Source organism: Vespula vulgaris, chromosome 13, assembly GCF_905475345.1.
Source record: "Vespula vulgaris chromosome 13, iyVesVulg1.1, whole genome shotgun sequence".
NCBI lineage: Eukaryota > Metazoa > Arthropoda > Insecta > Hymenoptera > Vespidae > Vespula > Vespula vulgaris.
In genome coordinates, this window is record NC_066598.1 from 613,381 (window position 1) to 632,769 (window position 19,389).

Consider the following 19,389-nt stretch of genomic DNA (forward strand, 5'->3'; position numbering starts at 1 on the left):
TTTGAATCCTCACCTTTGGGATAATGCTGAGCTCCCCTACCCTCTCCGTAACCGTGAGAGGGTCCTCGCGTTCCGCTGTACACTCCTTGGCCCTGTCTCGGAGGTATACTCCTCGGTCCCGGGCCTCCGCCACCGTGAGGATGTCGCTTTAGAAATAATCAGTCGTTTTAAATCGATCGTTTCGTACAGGATTACCTACTCTCATCGATTCGTGCTAGTAAAAAGAAGAAGAAGAAGAAGAAAAAAGAAATTGTCGAGAAACGTTACCATCCTCCTGAGCGTGTTCATTGGCCTTCTCAACGTGTCGCTGATGCGTCTCGCAGGTGGCTTCTTCGGATTGCTAGACGGCGTATGCACGGCGCAACACTTGATAAATAATCCCATGAAAATGATGAAAGCTATACCCATTAAAAGGACTGCCCACCAGTACTCCTGTGGAATATTTATTAACATTAATCTCGTCGTATCGTTTCGATGGAAGCATAGCGAGTTTAAACCTTTCGAGCGTGTCATGGAAGGACTTACAGTTACCCATTGCGCTACGGTCGATAAAGTTTCCTTGTTGAATAAGAGATTTTTCAATCGCGCGAGTGGTCCTTCGGCATCGACCGCTCTACACTTCAAGAAGACGTCGCAGTAACCCTAAATGATAAATCGATATACATATACGTGTAGTCGTACGCGTACGTGTAACTTTTATCCCTCTTTTTCTTCCTCCTAAATGTAATAGGTCGATCCGACGTAATACCTGAAAGTTGTCACAGGGCGAGCCAGGTCTCAGACTTATCCCACCCTCGGGTAGGCCAACGACGTGAGCAAACTCGCTGGTACTTCGACAAGTCGATGGATCGGTACCATTCTGACAAGCCAGCTCGCAGAGTTTTCGTTTGTCTATGTTTGGAATGATGTTGCTCGTTAAAAAGCACTCCGTCAAGTTCCATTCCAGACAAATGGATCCAGTGCACTCGCCGTTGATACAGAGCTACGTTCGAACAAAAAAGAAACACCTTTCGTTATAAATCGAGGAAAATAGGATCGATCGATCGATCGTAGAAACAAAGTACCTGAGTTCCTTCGTTGCATCTTGTTTTATTGGCCCTTGGCAATGGAGCGGGACACTCGGAAGATTTCCCATTGCACGTGGAATTGTAGCTGCAGTCCGATTCGGCCTTGCATTGAACGTTGTGCGAGAGAGGCACGAACTGGCACGTATCGCTCGAGCAACAAGGTCCTTGACTGGGACTACGAGGAGAACAATGGAGTCGTGAGATAATGAAGAGGAAATTCCAGAAAGCTGCGTACGCGCATATTCAAAGCGATTATTGTCTTACCTGCACTGCGTCCCGTATTTTCTGCTACACCCTTTCGCCGTCTCGTTTTTAATCTTATCCAATTCCGACACCTGCCTCGGGTAACAACATTTATCCACGCACTCGTCGTCGTCGTAACCGCAGTCGCATTCCTCGCCCGCCTCGACGATTTTGTTACCGCAAAATGCACCGGCGGACGCTGTCGCAAAGATCGTTCGTAAACGTTCTCTTCGAATTTCAATGAATCGCTTAGAACATGGAAATATATCGCTTCCTTACCGGTGAAGCAATTTCTTTTCTTGTTATCCTCTATCGCGTCCAAGACGTTGCTGATATTGCCGATGCTGCATTTGGAGAATTTACTGTTGTTAGGTCGATCACCGCTCGTGGCAGAAGCAAACATGATATAATTACCATGCAAACCGCCTGGCCTACATTCGGGTGGAAAATCGTGCTGCGAGACAAAACGAGAAGAGGATAAAAGTGGAAACGTAGCTACGATCTTATTTCTGGCTGCACCAATTATCAAGTAAATTGTTAATCAGCCGGATGGAAACTTTAGGATATATCATAAATTCCTACCGGCGATCCGAAGTTATGACCTATTTCGTGAGCCAATGTCAGTTGGGAAACTTTCGGCGGAACTCTGCTGTTGTAATTCACGAAAGTGATGATACCGGTGTTGAGAGATCTCTTCGTGGATTGATACATCCCTCCTACGGTCTCGGTATACGTTTTATACTTCTCGCAAATACCACCGGAAGCGCCGGACGCCGAAGCGACCCAAGCGAGACCGAGTGTACCGCCAGTAAAATCCCTATCGATAATTGTAAAAAAAAAGAAGAAAAAAAAAAGAGAGAGAGAGGAAAAAGTTTGGAGAAAGTTACGATAATCGAACGTACTCTCGAAATCAATAGATTTACCTACCTGTAGGTGAACACATAAGCGAGACAAAAATCCTCGTGATTGCCCAACGAATGTAAATTCAGAAAATTGCTGACATCGATGTTTTCCATGCAAAATGGATTTGGCTCGCCATAAGTCTGCTGTTGCGTGCACGCGGTATCGTCGTCGATCTAGCGTAGAAGCAAAACGTTTAAATAGTAACAAACGAGGATATCGTGTGTTTCTGCGCGATTACGAGAACATTTTGAATAATAAAAATGTCTAGATATTCTTTATTTACCTTTATCCTTTGTACCTCGAACTTGATGTTTCTATGCTCGATTCTACCGTCGAATCTGGTGTCTCTGTAAATGTAGTTCACGGCTGTGACGTGATGCGCGATCAAAGAGAGTATTTCTTCTCTCGTTTTTTCCGCGTCGTGATGCAGCTGGAAAAGCCGATGTTACTTTTAATTTTCTTCGTTCGTCGAGCAAGAAGAACGCGAATGTGAGAACAAACGAAGAAAGACGACGATTGTTCAAACCTGTTCGGATATATGCCGCCAAATAAGAGGATCCGTTTGAATGAACAACGAGCAGGTGTTTTTATTGTCTTCCTTCGGTCTGGTAGCTCTGCGTGTTCTTCGATGACTCGGTTCGTTCGCTTCTCTGGAATATTTGTGTCCAGGAGTTTCCTGATCGCCGTTCCATGGCTCGACTTTCGGCTTCGTATCTTTTTTCGACGTAATCGGAGTGGGTAAGTCGAGGTCACCGGAATTTTGAATTTTGTCCATCCACTCGATTATCTGTTCGTTAATGCCACAGCCGCTGGAGTCGCCTGGAAAAATGAATTCAAGATTTTATCACAGGAGAAATAGACAAGAGAGAAAGAAATCTCTACGACTGTCGCAATTAATGTTCGCAATTCGTGAAAACTTCCTTTGACATCGTTCTTATCGAACGACGGAAAATCCTTCCGCGATAAAGTCGTCTTTGCGAAGCTCGTTTTTTCTTTCTTTCTTTCTTCCCTTCTTTTTTTTTCAATAATCTCCAAAGGACCTTTAGCCCTCTCGGGCTCTCTCCCTCTTTCTCTCTCGTTCTTCTCTCCTCTTAAATCCGTTCCAACGAGATAGATACGTGTACGTCTTCGTTTCTCCAAGCACGACATTACACGACGGAATAAACTACGTTTTACGTTTATACGTTTATTTTACGTTCCGCCGTCTTTCCCTCGCACGGTTTAAACGAGATTCGTGAAAAAATTTTTCTCTCGTCTCCGCGCTGCTCGCTTACCCGGAGCTATTTAAATAATTACTTTCCTCTTTGATAGCAACGACGAAGCTATTAAAACCGACTACCTCTTATAGCGCTTTCTATGACCACCCTTTTCTTCTCCGCCTTTCTCATATTTTATTTGTAATAAACTCGTAAAGGGACCAACATTGTTCTTGCATATTCGAGCGTAGAATTTTGATAAATTTTGTAAGCCTGCTTGAGATATCGAAAGGCGAAAGAGAGAAAGAGGTAAAAAAGAAAGCGAAGTAGAAAAAGAAGAAAAAGAGAGAAGGGGAAAAGAAGAAGAAGAAGAAGAAGAAGAAGGGTGAGTCGAGATTTAGTCGAGGAGCTTTGCGAGTACTTGCTTGCATAAATCAGACAAGAAAGTAAAACGGGAAGCGGCTTCAAAAAGCTTACTTTCCTTTACCTGCTCGACAACGTCGGCTTCGCTGAGTAGTAAGAGACGTTCTTGATGAAAACATTTACCTTTGGTAGGTAACCACAGCGCGATTGATGTTTAAGGAAACTCCGTAATCACCCCTAATTTATCCCTTTCCTTGATTTATGCACAAACGTGTGCACACGCTCTCTCAGCTTTTTTCTTACAAGTTTCCTTCTTCTTTCTGTCACCAATGAAATCAATAATACCACTGCCTGCTACTGTCATATAGGATAATCATCCTAACTACCTTTACTGCCGAATTAACTTAGAACGACGAGCTTTAATGACTCGACGTTTCAGCGGGACGATATTGGCTATCTTTATCGTTACTACTCGTTGGCGGTGGCGTTAATGCGAATGGACGTTTCGTAGAAATGTTATAGTTCCTCTTTAGAGAATTGGAGAAAGAGAAAGAGAGATACATAAGAAGAAAGTATTGCCCGTATAAAATTCTATAGAATCTACGGACGAGACTAAAGAAGACTTTAGCATTGTCATCGAAAATTCGCGAACGTTTAAACAAGATCTCGCGGAAAGTGCGAGTTCTCGCTGTGTGTCACACATATTTTCATAACGGCATACATATCCTGTATGCAAACACCTGTTCGTTCGTTCGTCGCCACGAGAGAAAGAGAGAGGGAAGGAGAGAACCATGATAAATATTACACGCGATATGCTACCCGTTTATTTAAGCGTTGGCTATTTGCACGACCAGTCCAAATACACGTGCGACATACAAGGTGATGTAGATGTAGATAGACGAAAGGAGATCCAACAGAAGGTTGTAGAAGCTGTCTCGATTAAAATTTGCGAGAGTTTCCTCTTCTGCATACGAATGTCACTCTCTGTCCACCGATTTCGAAATCTATGCTCGCGACATACCTTTCTCAACCCTCGATAACGCGTGTATGTCTACGTACGTACATACGTATTAAGTATTTTCTTTTATGGAAGACATCAAAGCCGACATCAAAGCGAGTAAAGCGCACGAACACATATTGCAGGGGTCTTTCTCGAAAGCCATTTTGGCTATTTCAGCGCACACGTACTCGAAACTCTGTATCGATGCGCTTCTCTCTCTTTTCCTTTCTCTCTCTCTCTCTCTCTCTCTCTATTCTATCGCGGTATTCCACGTAGCAGCTATCGAAGAAACTCACAACGATAACGCAAATAGCGCGTGGCGTTCGAACAGCCGAGGACTTTTCTATAGATGTACTTTTATGCAAACGGCATGATTCGCTTTGCAACGATAGTCCGAACCAGCTAGTAGGACGTTCCCAGTCCGTGTGTATGCATCTTTTAACGGATCCGGTCAAATCGCGTGGGCACTCATGTACGTATCGTACGAGTTTAATTTTTTGCGATATCGAAACAGCGACGATTTTTTATCGTTACTGTCATAATTTGTTTCTCGACATAATTATTCTGTTACTTTCATTTTCTTCCTCCATCGTCGAGTCTTTAAGGGTAGTTCACACCATCGAGAAGAAAAACTCTTTCTCTCTTCGAGCAAGAAAAAAGATACAAGCTAGCTAGCGCGCGCGTGCGCACGCGAGTGGACATCCTCGACGCGACAAAGGGGTGCTTGACCAAGTGTGTAAACGGCACGACCCTTTCCTCTCTCTCTCTCTCTCCATCTTTTTCTTTCCTCCGTTTTCCCTCTTGCTTCTGAGAAGATCGTTAACAGCAATCGACCGATCCACCCGCACGTCCATGCTCGAGTTTTAAAGTTTAAAACCAAACGCTCGGAATATTACAAGTAGCCACGAACCATTACCCACGAACGTTACTTCTATTTTCGCATCTCGGCTTTTAGGAAAATCTAAATGCGTGGGTTGAAACATATAGGTGATACATATCGGAGAGCGGCTTACCTTGTCGAACTTGGGAGTATGGATCACCGACGTCATTTTCGTGATAGATCACGGAGTGCAGAGTATCGTTTATCTCGTGTGGCGGAAAGTAATAGTGTGCTCTTTCCACGTACCACGCACCAGCTCGTGGTGACACTATCTTCCCGTGAAAGACACCATCGGTGATGCTTCCGAATACGTGACTACCTGGTTCTCCTGAAAGCAAATGCATATCGCGATTAAAATCGTACACCTTCTGTTTTACTACGAGATTATTAACAATGAAATCCTATCTCCTCTACATCTTTCTATGCGGATCGACGGGCGAGGCAAACAATGACACGCGTGGCGATGCAAATGCAACGACGCTAAGCATAATGAGAATTCGCGTGGTCACCGGAACGAAGATATTAACCGTAACTACGGGACACATCAAGAACAATAGACGTGACGTCCCCACACGAGAAACCCAATGCCAAAGCGTGTTAATTTTAGATAAACTCGCGGGAACGTATTTTCAAGCGAAATAAGGAGCGACCGAGAGGAAGCGGAGACGAGGGTACGAGGGGAGAGAGAGAGAGAGAGAGAGAGAAAAAAGAAAGGGAAAGAATTCTCTATTAGTCATACCGGAGTCGGGGAAGGGCGAAAAGGGGGAAAAAAGGGAAAAGACAAAAAAAACAGAAGGGAAGAAAGAGATCACTGCTCGAAAAGAGCTACTAAATATAAGGCGGAAAAATAAAGGAAGAAACGGAAGATACAAAAACAAAGAAAACTAAAAAATGGTCAAAGCCGCGGGCAGAAAAATGTTGTTACGCGTACTCTTTTTCTCTTCTTTTTCTTTTTCTTTTTTGTTTCTTTTCGTGTCCCTCTGGTCAACGCGTACCTACAAGGTATACGAGGTAAACTACGATTATAATATATTTTATTATTTTACCGATATCATCAAAGAAATAAATAAAAATGGGTCACTGGGAAATTCGTATACTCGTATATTCGTCTAAGAATAAAAAAAGTTCTCTCATTATTCTCCTTTCTTTTCTTTCTCTCGTTACACGGAGACGTTTGAAACGCTGCAAAACGTTGGTGAAACCATTTCCAGAATTCCTTTTGATCCTCGAGTTAAAACGCGAGCCAGAGAAAAAGCTCTCTCTTTTCCCGGAGCTTTTCGTCGCGTTGTTATCCAACGAACGCATCGAATTCTAGCCTGGGTCAGCTCGCTGCAACATCAACGGCAACGAGGGAAAGAATCGACGGAGTTTGAGAGATAAATCGTTCCAGCACCTCCAGCAAGTTGATCTATAATTTCAAATGTCTCCCTTCGCTGGTACTAACCGTCCTCTCGTCCCTCTTCCACGTGTCACCGGGACTCGACTAGCGTAAATTATTAGAGTAGGAATAAAGGTTTCACTCGGCTATCTACCGTGACACGCACTTTTGCGTGCCACACCTGGTCGGTATCGCGGAGAACGTACGTAGTCGTACTTTAAATAGGAATGCTCGTGACAGCATGGTAAAATGTTTTTTTTTTTTTTTACCGAAGAAGAGAACATAATTTTCAACTCTCCAATAACTCTCTCTCTCTCTCTCTCTCTCTCTCTCTGCTTCCTCTTCGTTTCTTTGTAAAAAAAGAAGAAACCCGAAAAATAGATAAAGTCCAGCTAGTTGTCTCACGGTAGTAAGAGGATTACGACAGCAAAGATAGAGAAGACGCGAGAGGAAGAAGATGTTAATGTAAATGTATAACGGAGGAAATAGAAAAGAAATGGAATAAATTGTTATACCGTAGTTCACCTCTATCATTTTCCCATAGTCTCGAGAAATATCAAACGTTCTATCTGGAATACTTCGGTACCGTACCCGTGCAATTCTATGTTTAGAAATGCAAGTCGATATCGGGGGTATAGAGTTATGGGTATATCATATCGACACCCACGCTCTTTTTCTCGCTTTCTCATTTTCTCTTTCTTTCGGAACGTTTCGCTACCGTCAATTTTTATTTTCAAAGTTCACGCGCTATCGAATTTCATTCCAGCAGAGATAATGCTTAGCGGAGCAATCATTTGACGAGAAAATCGAATCGAGGAGCTATCTATGCAGACGATTGACCAGAGTTTCGACTTACCGATGAGATGACCCTCGTAAATATGCGAGGTATCAAGTCCCTCTTCGTGTCCGGTAGGACCCTCTATAACTAGATTATTGCTAAACGTGTTCAAGTCTCGTTTCAGACGAATGTGAAAGTCTCTGCCGTGCGAGCGAAACTTTAAAGTCACGGAATTGTCGCGGGTGACCGACCTCTTGGCCCTCAGGTGACCTCTGTGGACCTCCTCCGTTGGATAGGAAAGTGGCTCGTAGTGGCGAATGTATTCGTTTAATCGGCGAGCTGAAACACACGATAATCGTTTCTTAATTAAACGACAGGATGCGTCGAATCTTATTTTAATAAGGTAATATTATTTTTGGATAACAACAAAACCAGATCAAAATTTGACTCGAGAAAGATTTCTTAATTAATCTTGATGACATAAAAGAAAGAAAAAAAAAGAAATGATCTTAGTTAATGTTTGATATCGTTTGTAATTTAAAAACTCGCTCTATGAATTTATATTAGGTAAGTTTTTCTTTGCGAATTCAGAGTATTCGTGCGTGACAAAAGCGGCCCATCCTCCAACAGACTCTCTCTCTTTTTCAGTTTCCTTTCTGTCCGGTAGCCATCGTGCTTGAATTATATAGGAATGCATAGCTCGTCCTGCCTGGCTACATTGTTCAGCGAGGCGTCGGAAAAGTATTGTGATTTTAATTCAGGAACATCAGCACGGTCGAACAAAGGTCTTCGAATATTTTCAGGAAAATTTCCTAGCAACGTGTTAGCGAAGAAGAAACGACGTCGAAAGAAAAAAGAGAAATGGAAGCATAGAAAATTCTTCCTTTGGCTTCTTCGAACGAGTTCGAACGAAGTCGATCGCTCTTTTTTCGCGTACGCTCGATCGATCTCAAGGATCGTTTTTCCTCGTGTCTTCCTGGCCGTTAAATAAATCGTAGGTAAAAGGACGTCGAGATAAAATACATGGCCGATAGTAAAATTGTCGTTTTAAATCGGACGAGTGAAAGTTAAAAGAAGTACGCGGGAAAGCAATTAATCGAGTCTGAATTCGAAGAGAAAGCTAGTTTCTGGTTCAATATTTGTATCGATTTTTGCTTCAGCTGCGTTATACCGAGTACCTAATCTTCGAATACATAACACGATCGACGAAGATTCGCTTTGCTAATATAGGAAGGAAAAGAAAGATACGTAAGGGAAGTCTTTGCAAATTGTGCGCTGGAAATTTTCAAAGAAAGCTCTTCAAAACGACGAGAGAGAGAGAGAGAGAGAGACAGAATAAAGCATGTTTTTGCGAAGGAACTAGAGAGGTAACAAAAATGCGATTGGTAGAACGATATCGTTTGTTCGCGATATCTGGGCTAGAATATACAATTCAAATAAATTCCACAGGCAATATACTTTTATTCGCTCGGTAGGTCGACACTTCTAACATCGTTTGCATCCAGCTTGAAAAGCTCGGGCCTTTTTTTCCTTGCAACATAGAAAAGCAAACGAGCAGCTCTTCGTTCTACAACTATTGTGTTTCTGTAATATGCATTAAGAGGTATAACTATGAAAAGCGATTATTATATTCGTGAGTTGGAATACGAAACCAAGTCTTTCAACGAATAACACTAACCACTATGCAAATGTTCGATGGAAGGAAAACTGTTTCGACGATCGTCGCGTAGAATAATCGTTTCTAACGATAATACCAAAAGATGATATATGCGGGAACGATGAAAATGTAAAATGAAATATAAACTCGTAACGACAAGAAAAAGAACCAACCAAGGAAAGAACTAAGAGAGGAAAAATTGAAAGGAATCGAGCGAGGCAACGAGCAGAAAGATCGACGAAACAAAAGAGAGCCCCGTGTTATTTTCCACGTCGCTGAAAGGGACGACGATAGGTGATAAAGTTGGACGAACGTGGTGGACGTTATACACGACGTTTCGTAGCGGAGAGACGAGGATGAAAAGACCCTTGCGAATGGTTCGTGTGCAGGGAATACAGCGAGCTTATCGGAGTAATATCGGGCTAGGCGAATGCGTTCGAACACGTCCGTTCGGTTGAAGGTGGCACGTTACGAAGCGACGATTCGAATTGACACGTGAGAAGCTGTCGGCGCAAAGAGAGAAGCGTACCTGCAAATAGGACGCGCAGGTATGCAGCTGCGATACACCCTCGTCTCTCCATTGAACATCGACAGTGGATCGATATGCATTCGATACGCTTTTCCATCTTCCTCTCTTTCTCTCGTCTCTCGCTCGACTTGTCCAAAGATGAAAAAGAAAAAGACAAAGAATCGCGCGGGCGGACGGACGGACGGACGGACGGACGAACGAACGAGCGAAGCAGCGAACGATAAAGAGAGAGAGAGAGAGAGAGAGAGAGAGAGAAGAGGTCTCTATTCGATCCTCCCAGCGCATAATCCAATCTTCACGACTAACTCGATGAAACGTTTCCTGCTCCTGCTTAGCGCTCTAACGCCTAACGCGATATAGAGATCGAAAAAGACGAAGGCTAAACCATCGCGTGGCGGTGTGATAAAAGCGCAGAAAGAAATAGGCCAAGAAGAGACGAATGTAGGTGGATTCTAAAAAGTTGGAAAGTCGGAACTGCGATGATATAACGTTACTTCCTTTATTACCCTTCTTTGAGAGTTCCTTACCGGAAATGGAAGAAGCGACGTGTACGTATACGTGTATCTTGAGAACGAGGAATACCCGGCTGCTAATAAATATAGCTATGCTCCGACCGTTTTACCGGTTATTACATAGAAATAAAAGTAAGCGAAGATATAATTTAAATTAAATCAAAAATACAAAATATCTCGAGAGCGAGATTTTATTTTCGGTCATGCTCGGAGTACCTTGGACCGAGTACAAGTTTCTTGAAAAGTCGAGAAGAATTAGCGTCAAAGTTACTTCCTTTATTATCCTTTCCGTGCGAGTCGCTTTTGTGAGGAACGCAAAGGTAGTAACACACCAGCGTGGCAAAGTTACCTTCGGTCGGAGAGAAGTCGAGGAAATTGGATAGAACAGTAAGAAAACTCCCGTTTCCACCTCTTTCTGTTCTGTCTTTTCTTTCGCGTATTCGACTCTGCTTTTCGTTGTATTACGCAGTTCTGCAAGTTGCTGGTCTTTCCTTTTTCTCCCTCCTTTTTTGTTTTTCTTTTCCTTTTTTGTTTTCGTTTCTTCAAGAAAAAGCCGTGACGATCGAAGCGAGATAAAAAAAATGCGACGAATTAAATAATCCAAAAAGGTACGATATTCCGTAATAGATTAATCATGGATTCGGAAAGTCTCGGCTTTTGTCGGTCCTCCCATGGAAACGAAACGTAATTGTCGCGAAGGGAAGGAGAACGATTTTCGTTATTAACGTAAACGAACCGACACGCGTATCGTCGTACGCTACCAGCGTGGGCCGTAAACGGGCCAAGGCGTTTTCGTTCTTCCTTTGCGCTGGTCTTCGACGGTATCGTGTAAAAGCGAGAAAATCGGTGCTTCTCGAGTCGGTCGGATCACCTAGATCCGCTGTTTCAGCCAATTTAGAAAGGATCTCATTTCCGGTCTCTCTCTCTCTCTCCCTCTCCCTCTCTGTCTCTTTTCTACAATATTCTGACACGAGTAAAGCTCGACCACAGTCTGGAAAGCCTCAAAGCAAAATTGTTTCTATCGGATGCTAGGAGAAAGCCCTGTGAAAGCTCGAGCTTTCTTTTCGTTCGATCGTATCGTCTCTCTATCTCGTTCTCTTTAGCATTACGCTAGCTGTTTACAGAAAATCAGGTAATTATACGCTCAAAAGGCAAAATAACGCTGGGAAAGCAAAGCTATTAGCAGGTGAATTTCATAGACGGCAAAACGCGGAAACTGGAAATTCAATTTGCCATAGGACTTCACGCGTATTCGCGGAAAGCTCGAACGCTTTCTGAGAGTGAGTAATTACGTAAAGAGTCGGCGATTAAATTAAACGTGTCGTTGAGAAGAGTTGGATAACGATTCCGAGAGAAAGGAGAAGTACGATCGATCGTGCGATTTGCCGCGGAGAGGAGGTACCTCGAAGCCGGTCAAGTTCGAGCGATCGAACGAAACGAAAAGGAAACGTCGAGGATGATGCGGTTTCGTTGTACCGTATCGATCTATCGACTTCCATTTGGTGTCTCCCTACCGTAGCGAAGAGGAAGCTGTTTCCGGTAGCCGGCAGTATCCACAGGAAACATCGTGGTCGCGTGGAGCGTAACTCGTCACAGACCGGTAGATCCCTCGTTGCATGCTTTATGAGCACGTACGACGAACATGTGCCGTCAGAGCTTTGATAAAATATGACAGATTATAAAAAACGTGGGACGCTCGATGGGAGAGATAGTAATCCTCGTTTTATGTCGGGAACCATTGCCGTTCATCTCCTCGCTTCGTTCATTTACCTATTCGACGATGCAGCTTGAATAAATGAAAAGAATAAAAGCTCGCCAAGGTAAAGCAAACTTTCAAATGCTTCGAAGACAGCGAATGGCCCGGCATTTTCGCGCCTTCGAGGCAACATCGACGTTTAAAAGTAAGAGCACGCACAGTCCCTAGCATGGAAAGCGCTCGCATAATAGCTCGGCGTACAACTTGGAGAGTTAAATAGGACCTAAGACGGCCGAGCTTGGTAAATTTCTTGAAAGCCTGTCCATCAAGCATCCACATTGAGAGTCTAATCAACTTCTCCGCATCCCTCTTCGCCGAGTTTGAAATTGGCATCACGCTGCAATGAAATTTTAAACGCCTACGGAGTGCGAGTCGAGCTAATATCGCTACTTTCTCTCCCCGATTTTTTATTCACTTCGTACGTAACTCGACAAAGGGACTTTAAGAAGTCGTCCACTGGTTATCGATTGGACGTAGAGTAATTGCTGACCCGAACGCTTAGACGCGACAAACGGTAGCCATTTAATCGAGAGTTACGGACGAGCACGGAATGGTCGCTGGAAATTTTCGAACGAAGCAAATCGTAAAAGTCTTTCGAAGCGTTATACTCTCCTACAGTTTCCCGGAAGACGTATTTTCGACGCCCGCCTGGTGGCGTCTAAAAATGTTGGCTAGAGCTCGCTGCAACGGTGAGCTCTCATTAATTCCCATCAACGCTCTCGCGGATAAGATTTCGCTTCGTAAAGGGTAGCGGCCGTTATTTCTCACTTGTTTTCTCTCCACTATCTCTCTATTCTTCCTTTCCCTCTTTTTTCTTTCTTCGCGCTGACTAACCTCGATGTTTACGAAGTTTCCTCGAGGGATCGAGGATTTACAGACGTCACCTTTAGGATGGTTACAATCCCTGGGGATGATTTCGTTCGGTGCGCACGTTCGATCGTCACCGCGAGAAAGCCCTGCTAGCCGGAATCTTTTTCATTCCATCAATTTTTTCATCCGAACAATACGATCCAAAGATTTATCCGATAGAGTTGACTAAACGCTTCAAACGCGTTATCTTTTATTATATAAACAAGAAAAGTCGAGATCATAGAATCGAAGTCGAGTCTGGGTCGTTAGTACTCCCGTCACGAAAGTTCCACTCCACGTCCGCGATAATATCGCTAATATCGCTTACGAAGCGAGATTCGGCACGTCGAGGAGATAAGGATCGAAAGAGATTTCGACTTTCTCACTCTCGGTAGCGGCTTCGAATTCGAGCGCTGGAACAGTACCACCGAAAACCAACGTCCTATCCGTGACCGTAATAGCATAACGAAAATCTCATCTTCCAAAGTTGCTCTCCAGAGGGGCAAACGCGAACCGATGAATTCGATTAAAAGTTAATGTCGAAGAAGAGATAGAAAGGGAGAAAGACGTATAGAAATCTGTTTTACGTCCATTCCATAATATTGCTCTCTTTTTGATACACTATTTTTTTTATAAATTTTGTCACGCGACGAAGATGACTGGAACGATATAAGAGACAGCGATTGACCTAATTTCATGCGGCGAGCCTGCCAATCCAGCTCCATTATCTAATTCAACTATTTAGGCACTCCTATGCACTACTATTTAGAGCACTCCTCTCGTCCCCTTCGACGTCGCATTAAGTCTTGCAATACGACGTTTACCAATAGGTAACTCGGTTCGTGCCAGCAAAGAAACTCGAGAAGCGAAGATTAATTCCTCTTCCACCTTCTCCTCCCGCGCTATGCACGACTACTTCTCCTCGTCCTCGTCCTCCTACTCCTCTTTCTTCTCCTCCAGGATATCCGAGGAAACTCGAATAAAAGTTATACGATCTACGTGCCGTCTCGAAAGCTCGCGTCCCGCTTTCGTGTTCGCGCGATAACTTGGAAAAAGCTCATTTTTCAAACCGGCAAAGCGTTCTTCTCACCGCCAGGATCGATTAAAAATTCACGATTCGACGATAACTTCGAACCTTTCGATACTTTCTTTTTTCTTATCGCTCTATTCGGAGGGAAGAAAATTCGAGCAAAAGACAATAACGAGCTGAGAAACGCGGCTCGAATCGTTTATGAAAGGAATAATAAAACGAATTGAGTTTTCGTTGCACAAACGCGTTGCCATGCGCGTTTTCGCCAAGCCAAAGTTTCCAACGAGACGAAACAAAACAAAACGAAACAAAACGATACGAAACAAACCGAAACGGAACGGAACGGAACGTCGGTAGGTCATTTATCATTCACTCGAACGTCCTAACGACCCGCAGCTACTATCCATTGCTCGACTGGTAGCTTCAAGTATCCCTGCTTAGGATAACCAACGATGTGCCGAGACAAAAGGGATATAGAAGCGACGAGCGTTATAAAGGACGAACATGTATCCATTGTCGTCCCTCGTCTCGACGTTCGTCTTTACGTTCATACCCTCGGGTTGCGTTCTATTTTTATAAAAGTATTCTCATCGCAGCTCAGTTCCGTCAAGTAATTCCCGATCCGTCTAGTAAATAATGTTCTTTCAAGCCCGTTTATAAGAAATAAATTTCATTGAAAATGGTAAAAGTTGCAAAGAGGATGGTACCATTGGATAGTAGCTGCAAACCATATTAAATGAAAACGTAAATCGCACGAAACGCTCGCTAATGCTCGCACCATCGAACGAAAAAAGAGAGCTGCGTACCGACGTAGGAAATACGAGAAACGTCGAATGTTTTGCCAGAAAATGCAAACTGCTCCGCTTTAATAATATATAAGCCCGTGCTTGTTTATGGAAGAGCGCGCGTAAACTCGTCGTCGTGGAAGAGGCTGTCGATTCGAGTTACCCCGATATAAACGTCGCCTTTGACATTTCCTGAAAAACGAGTGCAACAAGTTCGAGCGGTGGAAAAAAAAGAAGAAAGAAGAAAAGCAAAAAAAAACGGGGAAAGAAAAATGGCAAGTAATAAAAACGTAGGCGGTATTATTTTCACAGTGAATTCTCTGAAAGAAAAGCGTGCCGCTATCTCCGGCTATTTTACATATCTAAACGTATCGCGAGAACGATAGGACGACGGAGCTTCGTTAATCATAATTACGAGGAATAGCTGTTATAAAATGAATACGATCATCTGGTTCGCATGCGTGTGGCAGCACACGAGAGCCGACCTTGCGCGTTAGGACCGGCTTGCGTGTCGGATTTATCGTCGTCAAATGCAACACGCGAACGTCGAATACACCGACTGGATGATGTCCAGGCGTGCGTCTCCGAGTCTCTACGCGAAGAGAAGAGGAGAGGAGAGGAGAGAAGAGGAGAGAAGAACAACGTGACTATCGTGCTACACCAACCATCGTGTAATTACCCACGGAACTCCGGTTCTAATGGGATCTCTGTGAAAGCAGAACGCACGTAAGAGATGCGAATCGAAATTGCATCGAGCATTAATTTAATTCGTTTGGTATTTCGGAGGAACGATCGCGAAGCGTTTACCAACGCTCTTTCCTATTGTTTTTCTCTTACGAATTTCAATTATATAAGACACATTCCAACGTTCTTCGCTATTGTTTTAATATCAAAGACGAAGAAATTTCGTTCTCCTCCTTTTCCATCTACTTTCGTAAAAACCATTTCGACGAGCAACTAGATCGCAAACAATAGAATTCTCATGTACGGAGGACAATTTGAGAAAATCTTAACGTCGTTGAGCGGATTTGCATCCTTCGGCTTACAACCGTTCGGAGCGTTTAATCCTTTAATCGCTGAGCCGGAAGGTACTAGCATTACCAAAAAGCATTTCGAACCCTTCCAAGCTTGCCTTACGAAAAGGTCGTCTTGCATTTGGGCGAGAATCGACGAGATTACGCTTATTTCAATTTATTTTTCGTTTAGCCATGATTTTGCGTATACGTGACTACGTGCATGCTCCGGAAGGACGCATGCAACGATATTTCAATTGCCACCGTAATCTCTCGTAACAGTTGGAGGATATACAACTAAGAATTTGATGCTGCGAGTAAATGTAATTACTCCGTCGAAGCCAAGAATTTCTATGTGGCGTATCAACTGCGAGAAGCTCCTCCTCGCCATCGTGGATTCCATTGTCTTCGGAGTGAAGTTTACCGTCTCTCTCACTCTCTCTTTCTCTCTTTCTCTCTCCCTCTCTCTCTCTCTCTCTCTTTGTCCGTGATTCAGTTGGCTGTCTCACGCAATAACTAAATCCTTCGAGGGAAGGCTTGTTAACGTTACCAACGAGAGCAGCGTTGCACTGGTTCGATTGTTCGACGTAAATACGGCAAAAGCTAACGGCATTGAATTCTTAATAAAAGTAGGATCGCTGAGACTCTTCATTGTACGACATTCTAAGAAATAATTGTGACCGATCGTTATTTTCTTTTTATTTAAAAGTTTCTTAATTGCGGATTATACTTGTTTTATTACTCCTTAATTGAACTTAATTAAGCGTTGCGATGGTTCCGATACGCTTGACACTTTAATGTTAATAATAATATACCATTAATGAAACGTTATGTAAGCGAAATAGTCATATTTTATAATGCTGGTTGTAAAACTAAGGAAAGTACGCAGTACGAGTGCAGCACTGGGGAAAGGATGCTTCCAAGCTTGATAAATTAGCAGTTAATTAAACGCAAAGGGGGATCCCCAGGTTCACGAAGGGGCGAGAGATAGAAAAGATTACGCTTTGTGCCTGTCGTCGTCAGTGAAAATTACAGGACCGCGCCATTCGTTTCAGAAATTCCTTAACCTCTAGACGACGTTTCTCTCTTTTTTTCTGTCTGTTTCTTTCTTCTTCTTTTCCCTGTGTGCAATCATTTGTTCTTCTAATCAATTAAGTATGCTCGCGAGTATAGCTCGAAAAAGAAACATCGTCGATTATTCCTTTTTTCTCCTTTGTTTTTTTTTCTTCTTTCTCTCATACGCGTAACAATATGTGCGAGTTATTTCCATGATCTCAAAAAAAAACATGCAAATCCTTATGGTATTTGAGTATAGCGTGTACCATGAATAAACAATAAATTCCTCTTGGAAAGAGTTTCTTTTATCGGATGTTCAGATCTTTCAAGATTTCATGGCATTCCACTGGGGAATAAATAATTTGTCGGAAAAGTGTCAGGGTGCGGAAGAAACGCTCGACTCTTATACGTGATCGAAACCTTCTCGTTTCTCTTATTTCCTCTTCTTTTCCAGCACCCTCGCTGGTTCGTACTGCGATAAAAGCCTTGATACTCGTGTCAATTAATTTAATTAAGACCGGCTCGCGTACAAAAGTTTCTCTATTGTGACAGAAAATTTTCCTCGAGCTCGCTTACTTTTCTCTCTCTCTCTCTCTCATTTTCTCCTTCTTCCCACACTTGTTCACCCTTCACGGTACTTGCAATTTTCCTTTACCGCACCGTATGCCAGTTTGAGTTTATAAATGCAGCTGGAAAGGCCCAACATACCTTGTGGAAAAAATCCTTAAAACTTTCCGGACTACGCGTATATGCTACCTACCCCGTATGCTATTAATTCTATACGCCCTTCTACCTATGTGCATAATAGAAAAATAAAGAAAAAAAGAAAAGAAAAAGAGAAACAAGGAGAGAAAAAGGAGAAAAGAAAGAGAAATATGGGAAAGGAAAAACGGCAAGCACAATGCAATTTCCTCGAAACTAAAGGCACCCTATGCTGGAAATGAGTATTACATTTTTCTTTATGGAACGAAGAAATCATTTTACTCTTGCGATAACGGCCTAAATTCCCTGAAAGCTTTTCTTTGAGCTATGCGAACACGCGTGACGATTTCAAATATATCTATGTATGTATCGTAGGTATATATTAAAAGAAGCGATGAAAAGTAGAAATAAAATGCAATACATTTTTCATGCAAGCGACGTTTCGGAAGAACGAGTTTGTATACGTTTATAGCCATTTCGGGGAATAAACGTACGACTCTATATTTTCGTGCTGGTACACACGATAGGAAGGCACGTCGAGCTTTATGACGGTTCTCGAAAATACAACGGGATGGCGACGTCGAATGATAAAAAGACGAAAGGGAGGTGGTAACATTTCATTCGTTGATACGAACACAGCTACGTAAACTCCGTAAAAGAAGAGAGGGGAGAGAAAACGAACGAGTAAACAACAAATTCTCAATTTCCTCCTTTCGTTTTTCCGCTCTACTTCGTCATCGGTACGTACGGAAGATGCTATTCTTCCGTTTCTTCCCGAATTCTAAAAGTAAACAAAAATAGTATAAAATTCCGCGAGAAAAGATTCAATTCAGAAAGCTTATTGACAAAGAAAATAGATGGAACGATGTTCGCTGCGATCGTTTCTTAAAATTATTAAATACGACGGTAATATCAGAAAAAAAAAGAATATTATATTCTTCAATTATCATATCGAAGAGTACTATCATTAAAAAGAGGATATTTTCCCCTTTAAAATAAGATTTGTTTCATGTCTCTACGACTTGCCGTTCGGAAGATATGTCACTTTGAAATTTGCGATTCATAAATCCAAAAATCACGTGGTCTACTACGCTTGCGTACGAGCCGTAGTAAACGAACAAAAGTGTTTACGCTAGTCAGCTGATCGTGTAGTAAATTCAAGAATTTATGTAGGTCAGTGGGTCAATGACCTGATTAAAAGGAATTATGTAGGTCGGCTGATCAACAGCTATTTAGTTATATATAAATATCTCCGAAACTAAAAGTCGTAGAGATTTGAAACAAAAGCCATTTTAAAGGGCAGACTTTCGGCCATCTTTTTGTTACATAATTGTTTATAATTTGTTATAAACAATTTGTTATAATTTGTTATAAATAATTAATAAAAATTAAAATCTCGTACTTTTTTATATTTATATACATGTATACATTTAACAATCTATTGTAAACGATATGTTATAAACAATTTGTTATAAACAATTTGTTATAAACAATTTGTTGTAAATAATTTTCAAAAATTAAATTCACATATTTTTTTTTATATTTATATACATGTATACATTCAACAATTTGTTATAAACAATTTGTTATAAACAATTTGTTATAAACAATTTTCAAAAATTAAAATTATGTAATTTGTTTTTATATATATATTTTATGTATATTAACACAACAATTTGTTATTACAACAAT

At 42.2% G+C, this 19,389-nt stretch overlaps 1 protein-coding gene across 1 annotated transcript in view; it reads right to left on the bottom strand.

Annotated features, from left to right (window-relative positions):
• The window catches only part of LOC127068403 (disintegrin and metalloproteinase domain-containing protein 10), a 63,647-nt gene that overhangs the window by 5,634 nt on the left and 38,624 nt on the right, over nt 1-19,389 (bottom strand). Inside the window, exons 2-14 of the mRNA XM_051004534.1 lie at nt 7,887-8,147; nt 5,786-5,980; nt 2,740-3,032; nt 2,497-2,643; nt 2,238-2,386; nt 1,893-2,127; nt 1,590-1,764; nt 1,332-1,509; nt 1,065-1,242; nt 749-982; nt 526-642; nt 268-432; nt 14-146 (exon numbers count right to left, since the gene is read on the bottom strand). Coding sequence (XP_050860491.1) covers nt 14-146; nt 268-432; nt 526-642; nt 749-982; nt 1,065-1,242; nt 1,332-1,509; nt 1,590-1,764; nt 1,893-2,127; nt 2,238-2,386; nt 2,497-2,643; nt 2,740-3,032; nt 5,786-5,980; nt 7,887-8,147 — 2,460 coding nt within the window. The remainder of the gene's footprint in view (nt 1-13; nt 147-267; nt 433-525; nt 643-748; nt 983-1,064; nt 1,243-1,331; nt 1,510-1,589; nt 1,765-1,892; nt 2,128-2,237; nt 2,387-2,496; nt 2,644-2,739; nt 3,033-5,785; nt 5,981-7,886; nt 8,148-19,389) is intronic.